The following is a 21,589-nucleotide window of genomic DNA, read 5'->3' as shown; positions in this document are numbered from 1 at the left end:
GGGAAATGTTTATGTCATGTTTCAAATTATTTTTCTCATGGAGACTGAAAGTTATGCCCATGGGGAACTCAGCTGGGAACTTTGGTTTGGAATGCAAGACAAGGAGAGCCATAGCACTTCTAGGCTGATTCTTTCCACTGAGTAACTTCAGAGATATTTTTATGTGTTACTTCTGGAAAAAAAAATTTTTTTCCACTTTGTGGAAACTTGCTGTGACAGACTATCTGTAAACAAGAAAAAACATGTATTTTGGACTCAAATTCTAGAACTTCTAATTGGGCTTCAGATTTACCTCGATTCTAGAATCTGACAGCAGCAATGTCCAAACTCTCCAAAAGAACCAACACACCCAACACTGCCCGGTCTTTCACATCACAATAGCTACTGTTTTAAAACAGCATTTTGAATTTTATAAGCTGTGTTACAGAAAGTTTTGAATAGCATTTCTTGAAGAATTAGAGAGTAGGCAAAGTTCTTTTTCTCACTGCTGTGGTTTATCTAGGCAGGTGGCTGAGCAGCGCAGTCAGTCGCTCACTGCCCCCGTTCCCAAGGGGTGAGAGAATTGGGGAAAAAAATAAGTAGAACTTGTAGATTGAGATAAAACTATTTACGATAGGAAAAAAAGGAAAAGGGTAACAGTTAGGACTATATGTGTGTATGTGGGCCTATGAATGTGTTTAACAAGTGATGCACAAGCAATTGACCACCACTCCCCAACAATGCCCAGCTAGTACTTGAGCAATGGAAGAGAAAAAGATGAATTCCCACCCCCTTCAAAACTCCTTCCCCATGGTGTCATATGGTATGGAATATCCCTTTGGCCAGTGTAAGTCAGCTGTCCCAGCTCTGTTCCCTCCCAGCTCCTTTAGCCCTTTGCTATGTATGGCCTTGGCTCTGCATGACACTGCTTAGCAGCGACTATAAACACTGCTCTGTTGCCAAAATTGTTGATAAAGCATTGCATCATACCAGATATTCTCAAGAAAGCAATTCTGTCTCAGCTGAAACTAAGATACCTACTGAAGTTCACAAGTCTCTTACAGCTGGATGAAAAGATCTGCAGTTATTTGGGCTTGGACGTTTAACTATGAGACAAATTTCAAAAAAAGAATGTTATGTATTTGCACATATGAAAAGCTGACAGATCATCAGCAGACAAAACTCAAAAGACACAGTTTGATTTCCAATTTTAATTTCTCTAAAAATAGCACAAATTGTACAAGCTGTATTCTTTAACGCATTCTGCGGCAGTGGAAGTCTCAATGAAAATGTCTTAACAACAGAGATTTAGATTGGATGTCAGGGGGAAGTTCTTTACAGAGAGTGGTGAGGTGCTGGAACAGCTGCCCAGAGAGGTTGTGGATGCCCGGTCCCTGGAGGTGTTCAAGGCCAGGTTGGATGGGGCCCTGGGCAGCCTGGGCTGGTATTAAATGGGGAGGTTGGTGGCCCTGTGTCTGGCAGGGGGTTGGAGATTCATGAGGTGCCTTGAGGTGCCTTCCAACCCTGGCCATTCTGTGATTCTGTGATTAGATTCTAAAAATAAAAATGAATGCAAAAAACCACCACAGGAACGTGATCATGAGGGTGACTGAGCGTTACAGCAATCATGCTAAATTATTTTCAAAGTATAATTTGAAGTTTTGATCTAACGATTCTTAATAAAACCATATTTTGAATAGCTTTGCAGAGGACTCTCAGCTTCAAATACTTTTTTAAGTACTTCTGCATATCATAAATAACCCCACTGTGTGCACTTTATGTGGACAGATAACAGATTCTCTCTGTAGGTAGGTTGTGATTTCAGACTAACTTGTGCTGAGTGTACAAATTACGATTCCATAGACCATGATACCTGTATTGACATTTGACTTCTACTATGGCAGTGCAACCGATAATGGTAACATTTAATCTGCTCTCCAAGCAATTTATGTCTTGGAGCTACTGCATGCAACATAATAGAACTTGCAGTTATAATACAAATTCTCCATGGTTGCAAAAAGTTAATTACCATTTTAGTGTGTAACACCAGTGAATAACGAGTGTTAAATGACACACGATCAATAATTTATTCATTAGCACAGTATTGCTTACTGTGCAATTATATTGATGGAACATTGTTGCAAGTAACTTTCTTTTTGCAATATTATTTTTAACTGAAGAAAAACACAAACTGCAATTTTTATTTTTACTTTTGAACATACACAGCAGCTGCCTATTTTAGTGAATGTTAAAAACTCGGAACTGCAGGCTTTGAACTGCTGCTTCTCCTCTGTTTTATTGCATCCTATCACGGTTTCTAAAAGCAGAGGAAGCAGCGGATTGCTGGCACTGGAACCAGGTAATGCTATTTGTCAATAGCAGACTGCTAATTGGATTTTGCAAATAGCAGCTGAATGTGTTATTTACAGCAGTGTGATACACACTTGTGTTCTCTATGTGGAAGAGAACACAAATTTTTAAGACTTACCTATGAGCAAGTGACTTAATCACAAAAAGTAAAACGTTTGAATAGAAGTCATGGAAGGGCAAGAACTTTTAAAATGCCTTGTATTTGGTATTTCCTACCTGAGGAAAGCATGCTGTAACTTGCTATATGTCTAAGGTTTGTAAACAACTGGATTGATTGCAATCTTTCACGAAGTTCTTTGGCCACCGAAGTGCTTTTTTATATGGAAAACACAATCCTGTTCTTCTGAAGGTCCAGCACAACTGTAACTATTCATTCTTTGTTGGGATTTAAATCCACTTTATTCTGTAAAAGCCTTAGCTGGTTAATACAATTCTAATACAACAGTTTAATTCCAAAAGACAAAAATAATACTGTTTCAGCCAAGTACTCACCTCCTGGGGATAGCAGATTATTTAAGAAATACATTGGTTGCTTTGAAAGTAGTGCCTTCTATTAATTTCCATAGAAACTGCAACAGATACAAAGAGTTTAATAGCTAATCTCTAGCTAATGGCTAGAGATGTGAAAGAAAGCAGGTGGCGTTGGTTATTCAAAAGGCCACTCACCCCTGTGGTGAAGGGCATGACTCACATTACTGGCAATAAAATCCCAGGTTAGCAACTCCCATCTCATTAGTGATCCTCAGGAAAGAAATTGGCTGGTTGCATAACATCGAGGGGAACTTGAAAATCCACTGATTCTGCAACAGAGGTGTGAATGGACACCTTTTGTTCTGCTCACGTTTTTCCATTAGAAGTGCCCTTACTAAGCCAACTAGACTTTATTAGTAAAATTATTGCCTTTTTTTTTTTCATCAAGTAATCATTAATGATAGGAGCATGCTGGCAGCAGATTGAATAGTGCTGCTTCTCCAGTGTTGCAATTTGCACTGCTGCCAGAAGGCCCTGAGCCAGAAGCCATGATTTGCTCAGACCTCTGTGCCAGGCCATGCCCACCCGGCACAGCAATTCATGCTTTAATTGCACTACAGTATGTTACGTAATCAGGCAAAGCATAGAGATGTGCCCTTACAGCCCAAAGACCATCACCCTGTAGAGACTTGTAGTTTTGACCGCTTCTTGGGTATTAAGAGATGAGAACCCAGACTGCTGCTATTAACTTATTGCTGAAGTAGTTTTCTAGCCACTTTCTTAATAAGGCTGCTATTTATTTATTTATTTAGTTATTTATTTTGAGACAAATGCTGGGGGAAACATCAAAACTATTTCAGATAATGAAAGATTGGTGTTTTCTTCCCAAATGGCATCTTCTGCAATGATGCCAAAACTTTTGCAGCACCGTTCACGTTTAGTCCTGGCAAGATTTGTAAGAATACTGTAGTTTTCCATCATCAGGCATTGTTAGGAGTGTACAAGCTCATTTACTTAGGCAACTAATGTGCCTGGTTCAATTTAAAGAGAAATGGGTCTCCTCTTTGAGGTTTCCCACTGATGGGACCAGCAACCAATGGGAATGCACCCTCTCATTGAACAGCAGTGGTACAAAGCTTTAGGTGGCAGTGTCCCCAGAAGTAGCAACTATCAGAATTGGTGAAATTGCTGAAGATTTAAAATTTTCCAAGTCAAGGGAAGAAGTCTGGGGGAAATGAGAGTACAACTGGGGGCCATTTCCCCTGTGGAGCCAGGAGCGGGCTGATTATGCAGTAGTGAAAATCCTGTGCAGCTTAAAATTTTCCAAGTTCAGCCACCTTCCTTGGATGGCCCAGGACACCACATGGTAATAACAGTAGCAGTAACACCCTTACATGCGCACAGAAACGCTCAGGTTGTTCAGCAAAATGTTTTTCTTAGAAAGCAGTCCAGGGAGCTGGAAGTGTTTTGGGCCTCTCACTACAAAAGGATATTGAGTTGCTGAAATGCTTCCAGAGAAGGGCAAAGAAACTGGTGAAGGGACTAGAAAATATAACTTATTAGGAGTGGCTGAGGGAACTGAGGCTGTTTAATGTCGAGGAGGCTCAGGAGAGATCCCATTGCTTTCTACAACTACCTAAAAGTAGTTCACGTAGGACAGTGTTGGTCCTTTTCCTCAGGTCACAAGTGGTAGAGCATGAGGAACTGGCCTCAAGTTGTACCAGGACAGGTTTAGCTTGGCCGTGAGGAATAGTTTCTTCATGGAGAAGGTGGTCAAACTCTGGAAGGGGCTGCACAGGGCGTTCCCCATTGAAGAGTAAAAGATGGTTCACAGAAACAAAGGGTAAAAGATAGTTTGCAGAAGAAAATATGCAGAGGCTGCTAAAAGAATGGGGATGGCAACAAACTGGGATTAGGATAGTGTGTGAGGGGTGAAGGACATACAGATAAGAGTTTTGAGAACAGCTCGAGGACATTTAGTGAGTAAGTGATAAGATGTCCACAAGGCAAATTAGAACTGGTGCAGGGTCAAGAGTTAACAGCAAGGAAGACTACGCGCCTTTGCGAGGAAGATGATGAGCCTTCATCCCACGACCACCAGGAGGAGACCCCCACTGCTCACGACGCACGCATGAGGGGAAGGGACCGTATGCTAGGGGTTCTCAGCAATATAATGAGTATGTATGTGAATTCTGGGAAAATCACTGATTATGTTTAAGTTCGGCATATATCTGTACCAAGATTTTGCTCTACCGTGCACAAGTTAGGTGGATCTATCTCCCCTGCATGCAGTGTTTTCATTCTTATTTACCTTTTCTCTTGCTGGATCTTCTGTGTTCAGTTAAAAAATTAAAAAGGATCTTGTATCCAAATACTCTGTGCATGATATCTTAGCAGTATGTATAGAATTCAGTCTTTAATCTCTGACTTTTTGGGTTTTTTTTAGACTTTGATGAATTTTCTTGTACATTCAAGGCAGTGGTAGTTTCATGAAGAGGCCCATCTTGGTATGCAGAAGCCAGGAGGTAGCTGTCTTCCTGAAGGTGGTCTTGGATCCGTTCCTCCCTCAACCATAACCACAAAGGGACCATCATATGGCATTAAAAAAAGCACTGCCAGCCCCACAGCCAGCAGCACATGCCTCACCACATTCTTACTTCCCCAGAAGAAGGAGGATGGACCCTCTGGACACACAGGATCAACAGTAGTGCCTTGCTTTCTTCTCCTTTTTCCTCTCTCTCCTTTTCTTCTCTTTTCTTTATCCTCCCTTGATCACCTGTCTTTTAATAAATAAAGGCACACTCTTGCTTGATCAGCACCTTGATTCCGTTCCAAGCTTTAATTTGGAAAGACTGGGATCCAAATAATGAATTGCAAGACATATTTGCTTTGCTTATCTAGTATCAAAGATATTATTTAAAACAAACAAACAAACAAAAGAGTATGTAAATAAGTTGACTTCAATATCAATTCTGTGAACATTTTATATTAATTATATTTAAGGTGATGAAAATGTTAACAGTGACAAACTAAAAATTAAATATCCTGTAGGACACTAGGTACTTTTCTGTATAGTTGTTATGTATTACCCTAGTGCAAAGAGAATCACAAAATGAGATGCATAAATGGAATTCCTAGAATTAGCTTAAAGAGATTATTTATTTTAAATATTAAGAAAAAACTCATGACATGCTGGATCTGCTTCTTACAAAAAGGTTGCTGTTAATTCATGAAATAGAAGTGAATACAAAAAGCAAACTGACTAAGAAATGAGGGAGATGATAACTTCTTCTTGGTGTTGCTGCCGAGAGGTTAATTTCACTACTAAAGCCATGGAGGAAAGCTAATGAAATGTGTCAGCAAGTAACTTTGCTTTTGCAGGAGAAAAGTGAATATGGGACTTAGTTGACGCTCCACCTTCTCCTGGAACACACGTGCTATGACAGACATGACAGAAAATTCCAACTTCAGTATTAAAGGTTGGAACAACTTTAAAAAAAAGTCATATTTCTGTAGAATGGAAAAAGCACTTGTTGAGCTGTGTCACTCTATGTGCTTCCTGAGGGAACACAAACCAAAAGAATCGTTACAGGATAAATACATTATTACTGATCATCTTCCATACAAATAGAAGATTTTCCTCTGATGCTAATAGAGCAACCAGAGCTGCTTGGAAGCCTAACTAATCTCTGCTGATGCATTTGGTCCATCTCACCCATCTATGCCAAGGAGTTTTGGGGAAGCAGAGAGTTGCAGGGCAGCAGGGCAGATGTACAGAGATACTGCTCAAAATATTCTTGTGCTTTTCAATTTTTTTTTTTTTTTTTTTTTTTTTTTTTCCATGGAATAATGTTACAGTAAACTATACAGAAAGAAAGTAATGGCAGTAAATCTCCTAGATTTCTGGCATTGCTGAATGGGCATTCATTCTTTTGCTATTGGACTGTCTTACAGAATCTTCTTTGTATTCATATATCTGTTGGAAAGTTAACTATGTTTTTTGTATGAGTTATTATTTACCAGATCAACTTATGGATGCAGGTTATATGACAGAATCACAGAATGGCCCGGGTTGGAAGGGACCTCAAGGATCTGAATCTCCAACCCCCCTGCCACATGCTGGGCTACCAACCTCCACATTTAATAGTAGACCAGGCTGCCCAGGGCCCCATCCAACCTGGCCCTGAACACCTCCAGGGACGGGGCATCCATAACCTCTGGGCAGCAGTTCCAGCACCTCACCACTCCCATAGTAGAGAACTTCTCCCTGACATCCAACCTAATCTTCCATCCCTCAACTTAAGACCATTTCCCCTTGTCCTGCAGTTATCGACCCTTTCAAAGAGTTGATTCCCCTCCTGTTTGCAGGCTCCTTTTAGGTACTGAAGGCTGCAGTGAGGTCACCCCGCAGCCTTCTTTTCTCCACGCTGAACAAGCGCAGCTCCCTCAGCCTGTCCTCGTAGGGGAGGTGCTCCAGTTTGTTATCTTTGTGGCTCTCCTCTGGACCCTCTCCAGCAGCTCTCTGTCTTTCTTGTACTGGGGGCTCCAGACCTGGGCACAGTACTGCAGATGGGACCTCACAAGAGCAGAGCAGAGGGGGACAATCACCTCCCTGTCCCTGCTGGCCACCCCTCTGCTGATGGAGCCCAGGATACCATTTGCTTTTCGAGCTGCAGGAGCACACTGCTGGCTCATGGTAAGTTTTTCATCTATCAGGACCCCCAGGTCCTTCTCTGCAGGGCTGCTCTCAAGGACCGCTCCCTCCAGACTGTATAGATGTATGGGATTCCTCTGGCCCAAGCGCAAAACCATCAAAAATATCAGACAGCTCAGGAAGGAAAGTAGAGGTAGAGGAGGGAATAATCAACTGAGTTCTCAATAGCTGGCTCTGAACACTCTAGTTTCTTTACTTCTAACCCAAATACAACAGCCTTGGTTTCATTAATTAGACTTCAAGCCACAAACTGGTTTCATGGATGGAGCTACTGTGATGGCCAAAGAGAGATTGCAGAAGCAGAAATGCGCCAGAGGACATTGAAGAGAAGCCTGGAAGATGCATTTTCCACAGTCAAGAATTTGAAGTTTTTTAGATGAGCAAATCGCAATTATCACTGACCTGAAAGAGTGTCTGTCCATCTCCAAGTCAGCTGACATCGATTTTTTTTTCTTGCATGTTAGTTGTATCACTTAGAATTATTTTATGGGAAAGCAAATAAGGACTTATCTTCATGCTAGTATCATAAACCAATATCACAAAGCAATTATTATTCACATGATTAATCTGTGAGAGAGGGTTCATGGTTCACTAGGTACATACAGGCTGATTTTTTTCTCACCTTGCTTCTTCACCAGCATGCAGCCACGTGTGTGCATTGCCACACTAGCAAGCTGAAAGCCCTAGGAAGATTCAGAGCTATGTACTGCTCTGTATGGCAGGTCCAGCATGTAGGGGAATAACTGAGTTACTCATTAGCTTTTCTTCTTGGAAGGACTTCTTCCTTATTTGTGTGAAGATAGTGTGAAGAGTTGGGTTTTAATTTTGTACTTGAGAGCACATATAAGTGATTTTCCTTTAATCTCTTGCTCATTACTGCTAAAATGCCTGCTCAGCGGAAAATTACCTTCACAATATCATTAAGTAAGCAATTAACAGAGGCCTTTCTTGTATGGTGCTGAAAACTAACAAATGCTTGTTACTAAGCTCAATATATCACACTTTCAGAACAGGATGCTCCTTGTATATCACCATGCATGAGCTTGTTTGTTAAATAATCATGGAAAAATATATCTTTCAACTGTAAGAACATAATATACTTCTAAGCACCAGCCAAATAAAGTCAGTACAGAAACCGGCATGGCAAGCACGTTACACACATAATAAAAATACATTGGCACATACTCTGTGCTCAAAGGATAAAAGGAAAAAATGTGGGGGGAAAAAAACATGTCTACACTGTGTTCAGAGGCTGGCAGCCAGCAAGCATAACGAACATGATATGTATTTGGAGGGCAATGATTTCTAAGGCATTCTTCAAGGAGGTAGTTCTTTCCAACTATATTTTAACTGCAATGCCTATTCAGTAAGCAGCCAGCCAACCTCTGGTTACTCCTTTGGGAACAGTTACCCTGTTGCAAAAGTTTTTGGCTTCTCTTCCAGGGGAGGGAAGTTTTTTGGCACAAAAATCTGCACATTGTGGCACAAAATTTGAAGTGATTTTTGCAAAGCAAATGTCACCTTAACAGTGGATATCTGAAATGTTATTCTATGATTTGTATCAGACAATTTAGGGAAGGCTTTGCTAACATACAGGTGCCTTGAATTCCATCAACCTTAAGGGTCTTTCCAACCTAAACAATTGCATGATTCCGTGCTTCTAAATAGAAACTTGAGGGTCAATAGAAGCAGAAAGTCAAAATAGCAACCAAGTACGTATCCCTGAAAGTCTATATTTTGGGTGGGAATAGTTACGATAGGCATATTAGCATCATAATACTTTGTGAAGCTTGGGGATTAAAAGCCTGTTAGGTGCTACTGAGTTAGTGAACATACTGTACATTGCTTTATTTTATGCATTTGATTTTTAGTCAAAATCCAACAATGCCACTGATTAATAGAATAATCTAAGAGACATCTAAATGAAATTTACTGGCACATGCCTTGTTGTGGTTGTTCACTTAGCCATAGGCTACTGTGAAACGTCATAATTATAAAAGGGGGATCATATCAAATTTATAACTTAAGACAGCAAAACAAACAATCATAAATTGAGATTTGCCAAAAAAGATTAGTCCATTTTTCTCCTTGAGCAAATCTGCATGTCAGGCTCCGACAGCCTCACCAGGCAAACTGAAAAATCCTGCCAAAATCTTTTCAAACAATATTATTCCTCTACTGCTCACAAAAATCACACACACTGAGCATGAAAGAAACTATTTGCTCAGTGTTCTGCATGAATAACCAGCTTTTTCATTATATTTACTGCACATCACACCTGCTCTGTAAAGGAAAAACCTCATGTATCCTTGGGCATAGCACCTCACAGGCAGCTGCAGGTGAATCAGCTGAGCCATCACCTTAAAAGGTCTGTAAAGCATCAACCCAGAGATGTATTTAATGTTGATCAGCTGACTGTCAGCACAAAGTCAGGAAATGAAAGAGCAGGTGTAAAAGAAAGCTGGGAGCAATACTATATAACTGCATAAACAGTCAGGTGAAAGCAGTGATGGTATGAACATCAAACACACACACACAAAACCATCTGTACTCTTTGCAAATGTTAGTCAAGCTGCTACTGTTGGTGTTCCGCTGAGAAGGGCAACATTTGTTTTCCTTGGAGAGCAAACTTCACATGAGCAGTAGCATACATGAGATATCCCTCAGTCCTAGCAGTTCAGGCAAGTAACGTGGCAGAAAATGAATTCTACAACCCCTCAACCACCCAGCCTCTCCAAACGCACACTACTTCACTTTCCCATTCCTATTCCTTTCTGTGGAAATGAACAATAGTTGGGAGTATGGCAGAGGGAATAAAGGAAAGGAAAGACTCTTCCTCTTGGTGGTAGTCTGCAGTTAGATGAATTCAGAAATACCAAAAGACCATGTTGATAACATATTCCATTCCTCAGTTATTTGGTCCAAGTCCATACCCGTAAAGTGGAGAAAACCATGCTGCAAGGGCTTTTATTTGCTGGATATTGCCAGAATGAAGCGTGGAAAAGTCAGGTCTTGTCTAGCTCTCCCACCCACAATCACCAAAGTGCTTTGGCACTTTCTTCAAACACCATTTCTGAGAAAGAAAACAATGTTTTTTTCCCCCCTTACAGTAAGAACTCACAAGAACTGAAGCAGGTTGGGCTGGGATTAGTAGGGAAAAATAATTGGCTCAGCAACTACAAGTAGGAAATACATTACTAATGCACCCTTGTTGCCTTCCACACATCTCCAGTTTCCTAGCAGCTTGACAGAGCCCAGCACTACCTATAACTACACGCCTCACAGCTACTGGGACTTAGTCCTCATTTTTTTCTGCCTCTAAGTTGTGAATTATTTCATAATTGAAATAACAAGAAAAAAGAAAGTGGGAAGGAAGATAAACAGGATGATTTTTTTAAAATAAACCTATTTATTATCGCCATTAACAATCCATGCTGAATATTTATTGATTTCTGACTGTCCCCAGCGAGCTCATTTCCTGCTTATTTCTGCACAACCAGTACATCCTATTTGCAGACCAGCATGAAATCCTTGAGGCATCCTCATCCTACCTCTGGAAAAATAAGGAGTAAGATTACAAACCGAAGAGCTGAGGGAAGGCTACCACATATAAAGACCTGGTGAGCTGAAGTGACCACAGTCAAAAACTCTAACTGCTGCTTCTTCCCCCTATGAGAAACTGCTGCACACCTTTGTCCAGACTCACCTCCCCTGGCATGCAGCCATACAGGCTAAAGGACACCCTCTACCCTGGATTATTCTTTCACCTCTACAGTTATTCTGTTTGCTTATGGCTGGTGATAAGCCTGCCTACAGGTTTAGCCTGTCTGCTTTATGTAATACTCTCTCTTGTTTTTATATAGCAAAGCACATCTTTGCTGATCTAAAGGAGTAATAAACTAATTCAGACCAGCTGATGGATATAATTAAACTACCCAGATGCTCCTTTGACAAAAGTGACTTGTGACCTCAATTTTAAAGCATCACAAATAGAACTACAGCCTTTATACTGAAACAGACAGAAAAGGTAAGTAAATAGAAAAGTGAAAATGTGAGGAAAGAGCACAAAACTGCATAAACAGTGGAACTGTGGAAGAAGAGAAAAGTAGGGAAAAGGAAGGATGGAAGGATAGAAAAAATAGCTTTTTCAACAGTTTTCTTGCAAAAACAGGTTTTCCAATAATCCTGTGCTGGCTGAGAAAGGAAAGATAGGGATTGTAATAGGGAGAACAGTCGATCTCACAGATTTCTAACCAAACACACTTAGATGAAAACTTGTGCTAAGCAGCCATCTTACAAGGCATGAATGTATCTCTCAGCTGCCTCAATATCCCTTATCCCTCAAGGAGGAAACATCTGAGAAAAGATGGCCGAATGGAGGCCAAAAAGATGAAATTTGATCGTACTGTTTTGCCTTTCTCCTCTGAGTATTAATGAGCAAGTGGAAACACACAGGCAGGATGCAGTTCCATTGCACTGTGTAGAATAAGCCTATTCAAGATCATGAGTATCATGTTTGATTAAAATCGATGGATGGGAGCAGGATGATCCAAATCACAGAATCACAGAATCATGGGATCATAGAATGGCCTGGGTTGAAAAGAACCACAATGATCACCCAGTTTCAACCTCCCTGCTATGTGCAGGGTCACCAACCACCAGACCAGGCTGCCCAAAGCCACATCCAGCCTGGCCTTGAATGCCTCCAGAGATGGGGCACCCACAGCCTCCTTGGGCAACCTGTTCTAGTGTGTCACCACCCTCCAAGTGAAAAACTTCCTCATAAATCATAGTACTGAGTTGCTTGTTTCAAAAAAGTTTATTTAAACAAAGTAAGGTGCATTTCACAGAAATGGTTATAAAATGCAGAGCATATATAAACAGTAATATTGCATACACAAGTTGTCATTATCCTAAATATTGTTTTTTAGATGAACCAGTCTGATCTGTGAATCAGAAAGCTAAAAAAAATCCAAAACAGTTATCCTACTAGGTAAGGTGAAAAAATATTGTGATATAACAAAGCAGATGTCCACCTTTTCTTTCAGTTAAGAACGTGGCAATAAAAATAATTTCAGTAATTTGTCAGTTTCTATTATTTGGAAATATCTGTTCCATATCAGGACTAGACTTATATAAATTGGAATATGAAATGTACTTGCTTGGCTAACCAAGGCTCTATGCAGCTCTAAGGAAAGCTAGCTGAGATCTTCACACTGATGAATTAACTTAAAGGACAGAGACAGAGCAGATAGAAAAAACAGTTGGTTTTCCAGACAGATATGTCATACCCATAATGCTATTCACAAGCAATTTAATGGTGAGTTGGCAAGTTCACACATATTTCAAGCTCGATTTTGACGTAAAATGAATCCCCAGTAGAAATGGACTTCATGCTCAGCAGTGATCCAGTGCCACAGAACATGGAATCGAGACTTTTTACAGCACCTGAGAGCTTAAGCACACATTAAACATTCAGTACTCCACAGAATCAAACACAGAGGTGTTTGGTTTTAATCTTTGGGATGATAGGACAGAAAGTAAAAAGCACAGCCCTGATCCATAGCCACAGCTGTGAGACACACACCAGCTCATTCACGCAACATGTCAGCATATGAATCGTGTCTGAAATGCTTACTTACAAGTACATGAAGAGAGGCAGAAAAGGAAGGCTGAGGTAAAAGGAGTTGCTTCAGGTTTGCACTGGTGTAAGGAAAGCTAAAATCAAACAAACTGTAAAATCCATTAATTACTTCACACACAATAAAGAAGGAAAAAAAAAACCCTTATTTTCAAAACATGCAGACAAACACAGTTAAACAATAACATGACTTTCTGAGTTGTGACATGAGCATCACCAGTTTAACCTTGGCTTGGACTGAAAATAAAGAAGCTTGAACTCCGTCCAGCAGAGCTCCTTTGAATCTGTTTGTCAAGCAAGATGAATGAAGTCTGAAGCAGTCCAAGAACATAGACATTTCATTCACCATCTTCAAGCAGTTTCTGTAAGTTATTCTGTATCTTAGAAAAAGAGATAAAAATGATTGGGAAACAGAAAATGTTGTACTACATTTTTAAGAAAATCAAGACATTCTTCAATATATTCTCTGTGTGCTTCTTAATTCTGTCACTGCTATTTATACCAGTGGTATTTGTACTAAGTGAGAGTATTCATATTAAATGACAAGAGTCAAAGAAGCATCCAGATATGATCAGTCAGCAGAATGCTTAGCTGAGCAACTGAAACCAAGCCGATATCGCTTACAGGTGTCTCCTGCAAACTCCCATGGGTTCTTTTCTTCATCAGATAGGAGACAGGAGAACGAAACTAGAGCTAGAAATAAATTTTCAATAAATCCAAAATTTGTAACTCAATCAAAACAAAATACAAGCTCTGGACGTAAAAGTCACAGCTCCTAGGTTTCAGTAATTCAAATAGTTTTAGAACAGCTTCAACTACAGAGGCTTCTGATGTATGCAGCAAAATAAGCTCATCTAACCACAAGCAGGTATGTGTCCCTATGCCCATGTATTGATTATACTACTGTATACTGTAATTCCTGCTCAGGGACATCACCTCTCAAACCCTCCTCACTGAACTGCTGTCCCAGATGTCTTTTTCAAGAACAGTGAAAAACAGTTTTGTAAGACCCTTACACATGTGTTTCCATTTAACAAGCTATGTTAGAATAAAGAAATGAGTAAAATCAGGCCACAATTTTTTTCAGCCACTTGTAACACTTTGTCTTAATACACGGTGCGTTCTGATGGCATGTTAAAAATATTTAAAAGCCAAAGCACAATTCTGCTAGGTCATGGGAATTTCTGGACTCCAAGTATGAAGTAGGTCACTTGAAAAATCATGGCAGAATACTTCTGCGCTAAACATTTACTAACTGAAGAGTAATTTTTCATTTTTAACTTAGACAGTTTCTGTGAAGCAGTTTATAGTGCTGCAGCCTCACAAGAAGGGGGGAAGAGATGACAGTTTGCACTGAAACTTCTGCATTAGTTTTGCTGTTGAAGCCAGCTGAAGTCAATTACTAGCACTTTTCACTAAGACATATAAAGCAGTTAAACAACTGCAGTAACTTGAGTGTATAACTTATAGATTTCTGCCAATTTTGCAGCAGTCAAACAACGTTCTAACTACTGGTTGTGGCAGCTACATGCAGTTCTCATTTAACTTGAGAAGCAGCTGACAGAGTTGTGACTGTTTTGCAATGACAAGTGTTCAATTCTATAGATGCTAAATGAGAGAAGTACATGACTTAAGACTCTAATTCAGGACCAAGGGTCACTTCTTGGGAACAGCTCCAACATCCAGCTGCCTTTTACTGTATTTCCTGGCAGAGACAATGAAAGAGACTGTGCCTGCCTAGTCCTGTTGTTTTGCAGGCTTCCCACTGAAACAAAGCAAGGTCTTCCAATCTTGCCATTTGAAGACTTGTCCCAGACAGCTGGAAGGTAATAACTTCTTAGATGGACTAATTTGGCTAACGATTGTAACTTAGTAATCATCTGGTAAGATTTCTTCTCTGGTGTTCATATGTTATCATCAAGAGCATGCAGAGATAAGTATGGAGGGAAATATTTTTGGAAGAGACTCTCTTGATCCACTGTCACATGGGTAATAGTAATATTACATAACCTTCATGCTAATTGAGAAACCTACTTTGAGGGGAAAAAAAAAAGTCACTGAATAACCTTGGCAAAAAAGCCAGTTTTAGAAAACTGGCTTTTTTAGAAAACAGGCAAAAAACCCCATCTGGTTTAATCACACAGGAATGTCAGTAACTTCTGTTTTCACTCCACTTATTTATTTATTTATTTATTTATTTATTTATTTATTTATTTATTTATTTTCCCCATGCTTAGCCAGTTGATTCTGACATCTCCCCAACACACCCGTTCCATCTGCTTAGTAGCAGGTAGAGGTGTAAAAGATTCGGTGGTGGGGTGGGCTATGAGCTGATGCTGGGGCTGCCCAGTGCCAAGCACAGCTTGTTCCAGCAGGCTTCAATGGATCCTCATACACAGCAGAGCCCAGCAGCCATGGTAGTGGCGCATCTGGGAAGGTGCACTGAATACAAAGCAAAAACATCAGATGGAGAGAGAAGAGAAAAACAGAAACTGCATAGGGAACATCAAGGCCAAGGAGGAGACAGGAGAAGAGGAGGGGTGAAGGTGTCCCATGGAGGCTACGGAGAGGCCATGCATGCCTGAACAGGTGGAAGCTTCCTGAAGTACTTCTGCCTTTGCAGGAGCCCACATCAGTGCAGGATAAAATGCAACTGGAGCAGAAGAGAAATGAAAGGAAGCAGTGGCAGACTGAAAACTGATATTTAGTGACAATAATCCTTACACTGAACCCCAAGAGAATAGTTTGGTGCCAGGAAAGGAAAAGTCAGGAGAGAAGATGAGCCTGAGAGAAAGGCAAGGAAAGGTATTGTTCTAACATTTGTCTTTGTTTCTCATCACCAAACGAAAATATACTGATTTTTCCCAAGCTGACTGTGTTTTGCTTCTAATAGTAACTGATAAGCAATTTCTTTGCATTTATCTTGATCCCAATCCTTTTCATCCTATTTTCTTCCCCTGTTCTGCTGAGGAGTGAGAGAGCTGCTGAGCTGGTAGGTCTGACTGTAGGCCAAGGCAAACTCACCACAGTTCATAAAGTAGAAATAAGTTCTCCCCATCCGCTCATGTTCTGCACAGATTTCCTATTCCAGCAAGTGCATTTAGGCTTGCAATTATTGGATAGAGAAGAGCAAAGGTATAGGCAAAGCTCAGGGACTTAGACAGCTGGTGCAGCAGCAGCATTTGTGTTACAGAAGAGAGATGGATTCCAGCCATTTTGTATGAAGAGGATGCCTCCATATGAACGCCAGCACAGCTTTTCTTAACCAGAAAACCAAAACCCAAACAAAGGCCCCAGACAAGGAATTCCTGCTAAGGAAATTTCCTGTTAACTTTAGAATCCTTAACTCTGATGGACAGAATTAAAAAAAAAATCAAGATAATTAAATATAATTATCACCCCTGGCCTGATTGGTCTAGTAGTATTTTTGGTGTTGAGCCTCAGCTCAAGACAAAACAGCTACACAGACCAGTGCTTATACACTGGCTAACTTACAGCCCAAGAAAACAGTGCATCCTCTAGTAAAACATGCTAGTTTGTAACATGAAATCTGTGAGTGCCTTGGTACCTTCAAAAAAACAGACCAAAGAAATTCAAGAAGAACCTAATGAGCATTACTGGCATGTGCATCATATCATACAAAGTTACCTTTTCCAATTTCATAAGATTAGTAGTTAACTCATCGCAGAAGGCATCAGCATTAACTTGCAAGTGAGATTCCAAACGCTGGCGCACTGGATGTCTGTCAAACAGAATGAAGAAATTCGTGTGATGGGAATGAGAAAATGGAAAGCAGAGCTGAAAGCCACATTCAGATACGAATTATTTGAATGGCAGCATTGTGAACTGTACTTGTTTACAGAAACAAAGCCCTAAGTCACTTCTGTACTTCTGACTACATTCCTTACGTTATTTCACTCTCCAGATGTAGAGTGGAAATAGCTGTGAAGTTTTCCATCTAGTAATAAGCTGGAGAGCTGCATAAATTCTGTGTCTTGTGACTTGGAGAAAACCAAAAAGCACAGCCCCTTGGCACAGTACAAGTGCACATTAGGCCATCCTGTACCCCTGCTTTAGTATCAGAACAACAGAAAATAGGACCTTTCTGTGTAAGAGTGCTTCAGATGATCCTGTTAGTCAAAATATGCAAAAAGTGGGAAAATGGCTTTCCATATTGCCTACTACTATGTAAGTTTACGCTTCTTCCCATACTACTGATAAAATATAAATGCAAGCCTGTTTAAGATAAATCACCATTTCCTTCCTCTTAAGAACCTAGCTTTGTCATATACGCAACTCAGCTTTCAGCTGTGTTCTGTGGATCCTAAGCAGCACACTCATTGTTCAGAATGACAATATGACTAAGTCTGAAACACTTTGCAGAAAGCTCCATTCCACCTGGGTACAGCTGTCTGGAATTTTGTTTTCTCCTGTTTTTCAGGTGGTGCTTCTTTAGCTGCCAGGATTGCTAACTGCACCATGTCACAGCAGACTTTGCAGTGAGGTTTAGAAATGACTGAGTCACGTTTTTCAGAGAAGCTCAGAAAAATTAAGTCGTGAGAGGGAGAGAAGAGTTAACGCAAAATTTGATACTAAATAAAGTCATCGTATTTTCAGTATCCAGCTGAACTACCTTCCGTCCTAAGTTCACTGAGGATGCCCATATGACATACTGCTGCATCTCCCTTTGAATTTGCAGATTTTCTGTTCATGCAACAGAGGGACTGAAAAAAAGGAGGGGAAGATCATATCCATGACTTAAGCTCTTCCACAGTTATAGAATGAAACTACTAAATAATTGCTAGGAGACTAAAGATCTGCAGTCCTACACTTCTTCTTCACTGGACTTGCCACAAACTAATGGCATGTTTTCTAATTTTATATAGTTTGAATACTCCATAAGTGCAACCAGGAAATATGATTTAGTTATTTTCTAGCCTTCTACTCCATACTGAGAGCAGTCATAGACACCTTTTCTTATGATGCATTTTTTGCCAGTTCTCTTCAAAGACATGAAGAACTAGTTGTAGTTTCTATTTTTTTGTTGTTGTTGTTATTATTTATTTTTGCAAGACATGGTGTCAGTCTCTAAAGAGGAGTTGGGCAGCTCAAGACTCTTAAAAACACCCTAAAAGTAAGTCAGATGTATTAGCCTAAAGACTACAAAATACCTTCTGTCATGGCAGGTTAATCAAATGACACTAAGACTGAAGGCATAACTTTTTTCACAGAATCATTATCTGGAAAGAAGCTCATTTCAGCAGTTTACACTACCATTATTTACAGTTATCTGAAACATCCTGAAAGCAATACTACATCATGCCATTTGCTTGCATTAAAAGTCTTGAAAGGAAAACCACGAGATGAGGCTTGTGCAGACACAAGAACTACATTAAGTTTCATGAGGGCACAACAGTAACACAGGAGTTTCTGAGAAGACTGGATTAGCATGAGATACTGGAGAAGTATTTTTTATTTTTAATTGAAATAGTTATAGAGTTCATCTTACTCCTTAAAATGTGAATCAAAAGATGCAATGGAGATAAGACGTTCTTCCAGGACATTGATTTTGTATCTCATGTAGAAGGTAGAAAATATTAAAACACAGACACTGTAAGAGAAAAAAGTAAGATATATCAGTTATGTTTATATGGACATGGGAATGTCAGAGACATCTCACAAATGCAACATTAAAAGACATTTAAATCAGTATTTGTACATGCTGTACAGGTACTGGTAGCATTCAGATAGTTTTGAAAGTCTGAACCTTGAGTATGGCTTTGCTAAGTGCAAGTAGGTAAACTCTCCAACAATTCCTGAGCCAAAAAATCCTTGGCTTTTAGAAGTAAAAGGCCTGTTAAATAGGTCTATCCTGGCATTTCTAGTTCTGAAAAGATATAAAGGCCAAAGTTTTCATCAATTTCCTCTTTTTCAAGCAAAGCTGAGATAATATTAATCTACATTAAAAAAAAACAGAGTTGCTCAACAATCTTGACATTAATTGTTTACTTACAGAACTGCATAAAATATAAGTATGTGGTTCAGAGATAAGAGCTTCTGTAACTTATCCTTGTGAAAGAATCTGAAAGGTTCAGAATGACCTGCTAGGGAAAGAACACATGTTGTTTTGATCAGGAAACACCAAAGACACAATGGTGTTTTAAAGCATGCAACAGATAATACGAACAGAGAGATGAACAGGAAGAAATCTTCCATATTACATGAACTGATGTAACTACATGAATTGGACTCAACTAACTTCAGCTGAGGATCTGCCCTTAATTTCCTACCATTTCGAAGGCAGTTTCTGGCTTTTCCTTCAGGTGCCCATTTACTGCGTGCATCGGAACGGACAGACTTTGTTTCAGTCTTTGAAACTTTCAAGTGAGTCTGTGTCTCAACAACGCGATAATCTGTCAAAAGCAAGATTTTTAATAAAGCTGAAATATGAGGTCAAAGGAAACCATTTGTAGCTTAAGTTAGCCAAGGAATATGGTAACAGAAGGGTTTTAAGAGACGTACTTTGAACATAGATAGAAAGCAGCTGTTATTTTACAGGACTTAAAATAATCCATGTAATAACTGCACATAATGACAAAGGAGAAGAAAAGCATGTGGACTGAAGGGGATTGTGTATGGTACGTTTACATTTCCAGGTTATTCAAGAGAAGGCAACCCATTTAAGTTCCACAGATAATCACTGAATTTCCAGACTGAAGATTAAACAGACAAAAAAGCAATCGCTCAAAAGGACTGAATATGCTACAGAGATGATGGGGCCCTGGGCAGCCTGGTCTAGTACTAAATGGGGAGGCTGGTGGCCCTGCTCACCTCCCTGCTGGTGGCAGGGAGGTTGGAGATTCATGATCCTTGACATCCCTTCCAACTCAGGCCATTCTGTGATTCTGTGACACCTACACAGCATTCTTGCTAACAAGGTGAAATACTTGAAGTAAGAATGAACAATGGATGATATCTTCAGGAGCCTTGATGACCACAAAGAACAGAATTAAGGTTCATAAAACAGAAACATAAAATCATACGAAATAGTTTTGATTACTAAAATCTACCACAGTACATAATATTTATTTGCACTGATTAGAAGACAGTTTTTTTATAACTTGAGCTATTTTATAATAGTTTTTTTAAATTAAAAATGAAAAAGAAAGGGGAAAGTGTCAAGGAAAGAGAAAGAGAAAAATAGAGAGAAAGAGGAAGAGAAAGGAAGCATGAATGTTTGCTAAGCTATATCTGTGACAGTATAATTGATAAGGGGCATATGAAACAGATGGTGAATGCAATTGGAGTCAGTAGTGATAAATCAAGCCTGATGGTGATGAAGTCATTATTTAATTCTGGATTACAAAGCGCAACATAACAGGGGAAATTCAGCTCTCGCAACCTCGAGGAAGACTGTACCTAAGTAGTTTGCAGGACTGTGGAGAACACAGATCCACTTCTACATCGGAAGGAATTACAGAAGCAAAACATAGAACTAATCTGTTCCATCTTCTTGGAGCTCCATGATCCTACTCACCTTGGAAGCGTTCCAGCTCTGGGGTCTGTGAGCCTGTGCTGCTGGACTCCTCCATCTCTTGTCTCTGCTCCTGTACTATTCCATCCAGATCAGAATAGTCTTCATTGAAATCCTGGTAGGGAAACAGTCATAGCAAGTCTAATTAACCTTATTTCCTCTGACTTCCATGTAGAAACTGAACTAACAATTACATATTTAAAACTGCCTGAACAGAAGTAATTTTTGATAACACAAGATGTTGAAATCTGGTTAGCAAAATAAGCAGACTACATACAACCACCAGAATTTAAGCATCATTCCCTGCCTTAGTTCAACTGAGAAGATTAAGTATGCCTGCAAAAGAAAGATTGCTAGATGAACAAGCAGGCATTTCTAGAGTCAGAATCTGGTCTTCACATGTGGAGACACAGCTCTTTCAGCTTTCTGAACTGGCTCACAATGGAAGGACTGTAAAAGAAATACTCTGAAAATAGCCAATGTCAGAGGAAGCAGCGACTGTTAAGTAAGTAAACAGAGCAGTGATATCTGACAGCAAGAGAAATATGTAGGGCATACACACCCTGTAATATTTCTAAGACATACACAATATATATCTAATTAATCAAGCTAGACCTATGCTATCACTGCTTCTTAATGTTAAAAAGTTCATGGAATTTTTACAAACAGATGTCATAATTTTCTTTGGTCTCCTTCCTTCAGACATTACAAGGATTTGCAATGAACAGAGCAGCGCGACTAAAGAACAAACATCGAAGCCATTTACCAGGGACAGAGTTGTAGGACGATCAGCCCTGAAGCTATTTTCAACAGAAGATGGATTGGGACTGTTGCCCATACTCGTATCCTGAAAAAAAAGGCAGCAGCTTTAACAAGAAAC

General features: G+C 39.8%; 1 protein-coding gene across 1 annotated transcript in view; it reads right to left on the bottom strand.

Annotated features, from left to right (window-relative positions):
- Window positions 1-13,513: 13,513 nt before the first annotated feature.
- The window catches only part of GRAMD2B (GRAM domain containing 2B), a gene marked incomplete at both ends in the record, with an annotated part of 31,486 nt that continues 23,410 nt past the window's right edge, over window positions 13,514-21,589 (bottom strand). Inside the window, 7 exons of the mRNA XM_079548485.1 lie at window positions 13,514-13,555; window positions 16,824-16,917; window positions 18,685-18,786; window positions 19,189-19,276; window positions 19,466-19,588; window positions 20,713-20,824; window positions 21,476-21,556. Coding sequence (XP_079404611.1) covers window positions 13,514-13,555; window positions 16,824-16,917; window positions 18,685-18,786; window positions 19,189-19,276; window positions 19,466-19,588; window positions 20,713-20,824; window positions 21,476-21,556 — 642 coding nt within the window. The remainder of the gene's footprint in view (window positions 13,556-16,823; window positions 16,918-18,684; window positions 18,787-19,188; window positions 19,277-19,465; window positions 19,589-20,712; window positions 20,825-21,475; window positions 21,557-21,589) is intronic.

Source organism: Tetrao urogallus (genome assembly GCF_951394365.1).
Source record: "Tetrao urogallus genome assembly, chromosome: Z".
NCBI lineage: Eukaryota > Metazoa > Chordata > Aves > Galliformes > Phasianidae > Tetrao > Tetrao urogallus.
The sequence above is the reverse complement of the archived record's forward strand: the minus strand, read 5'-3'. Positions and strand labels throughout refer to the sequence as shown.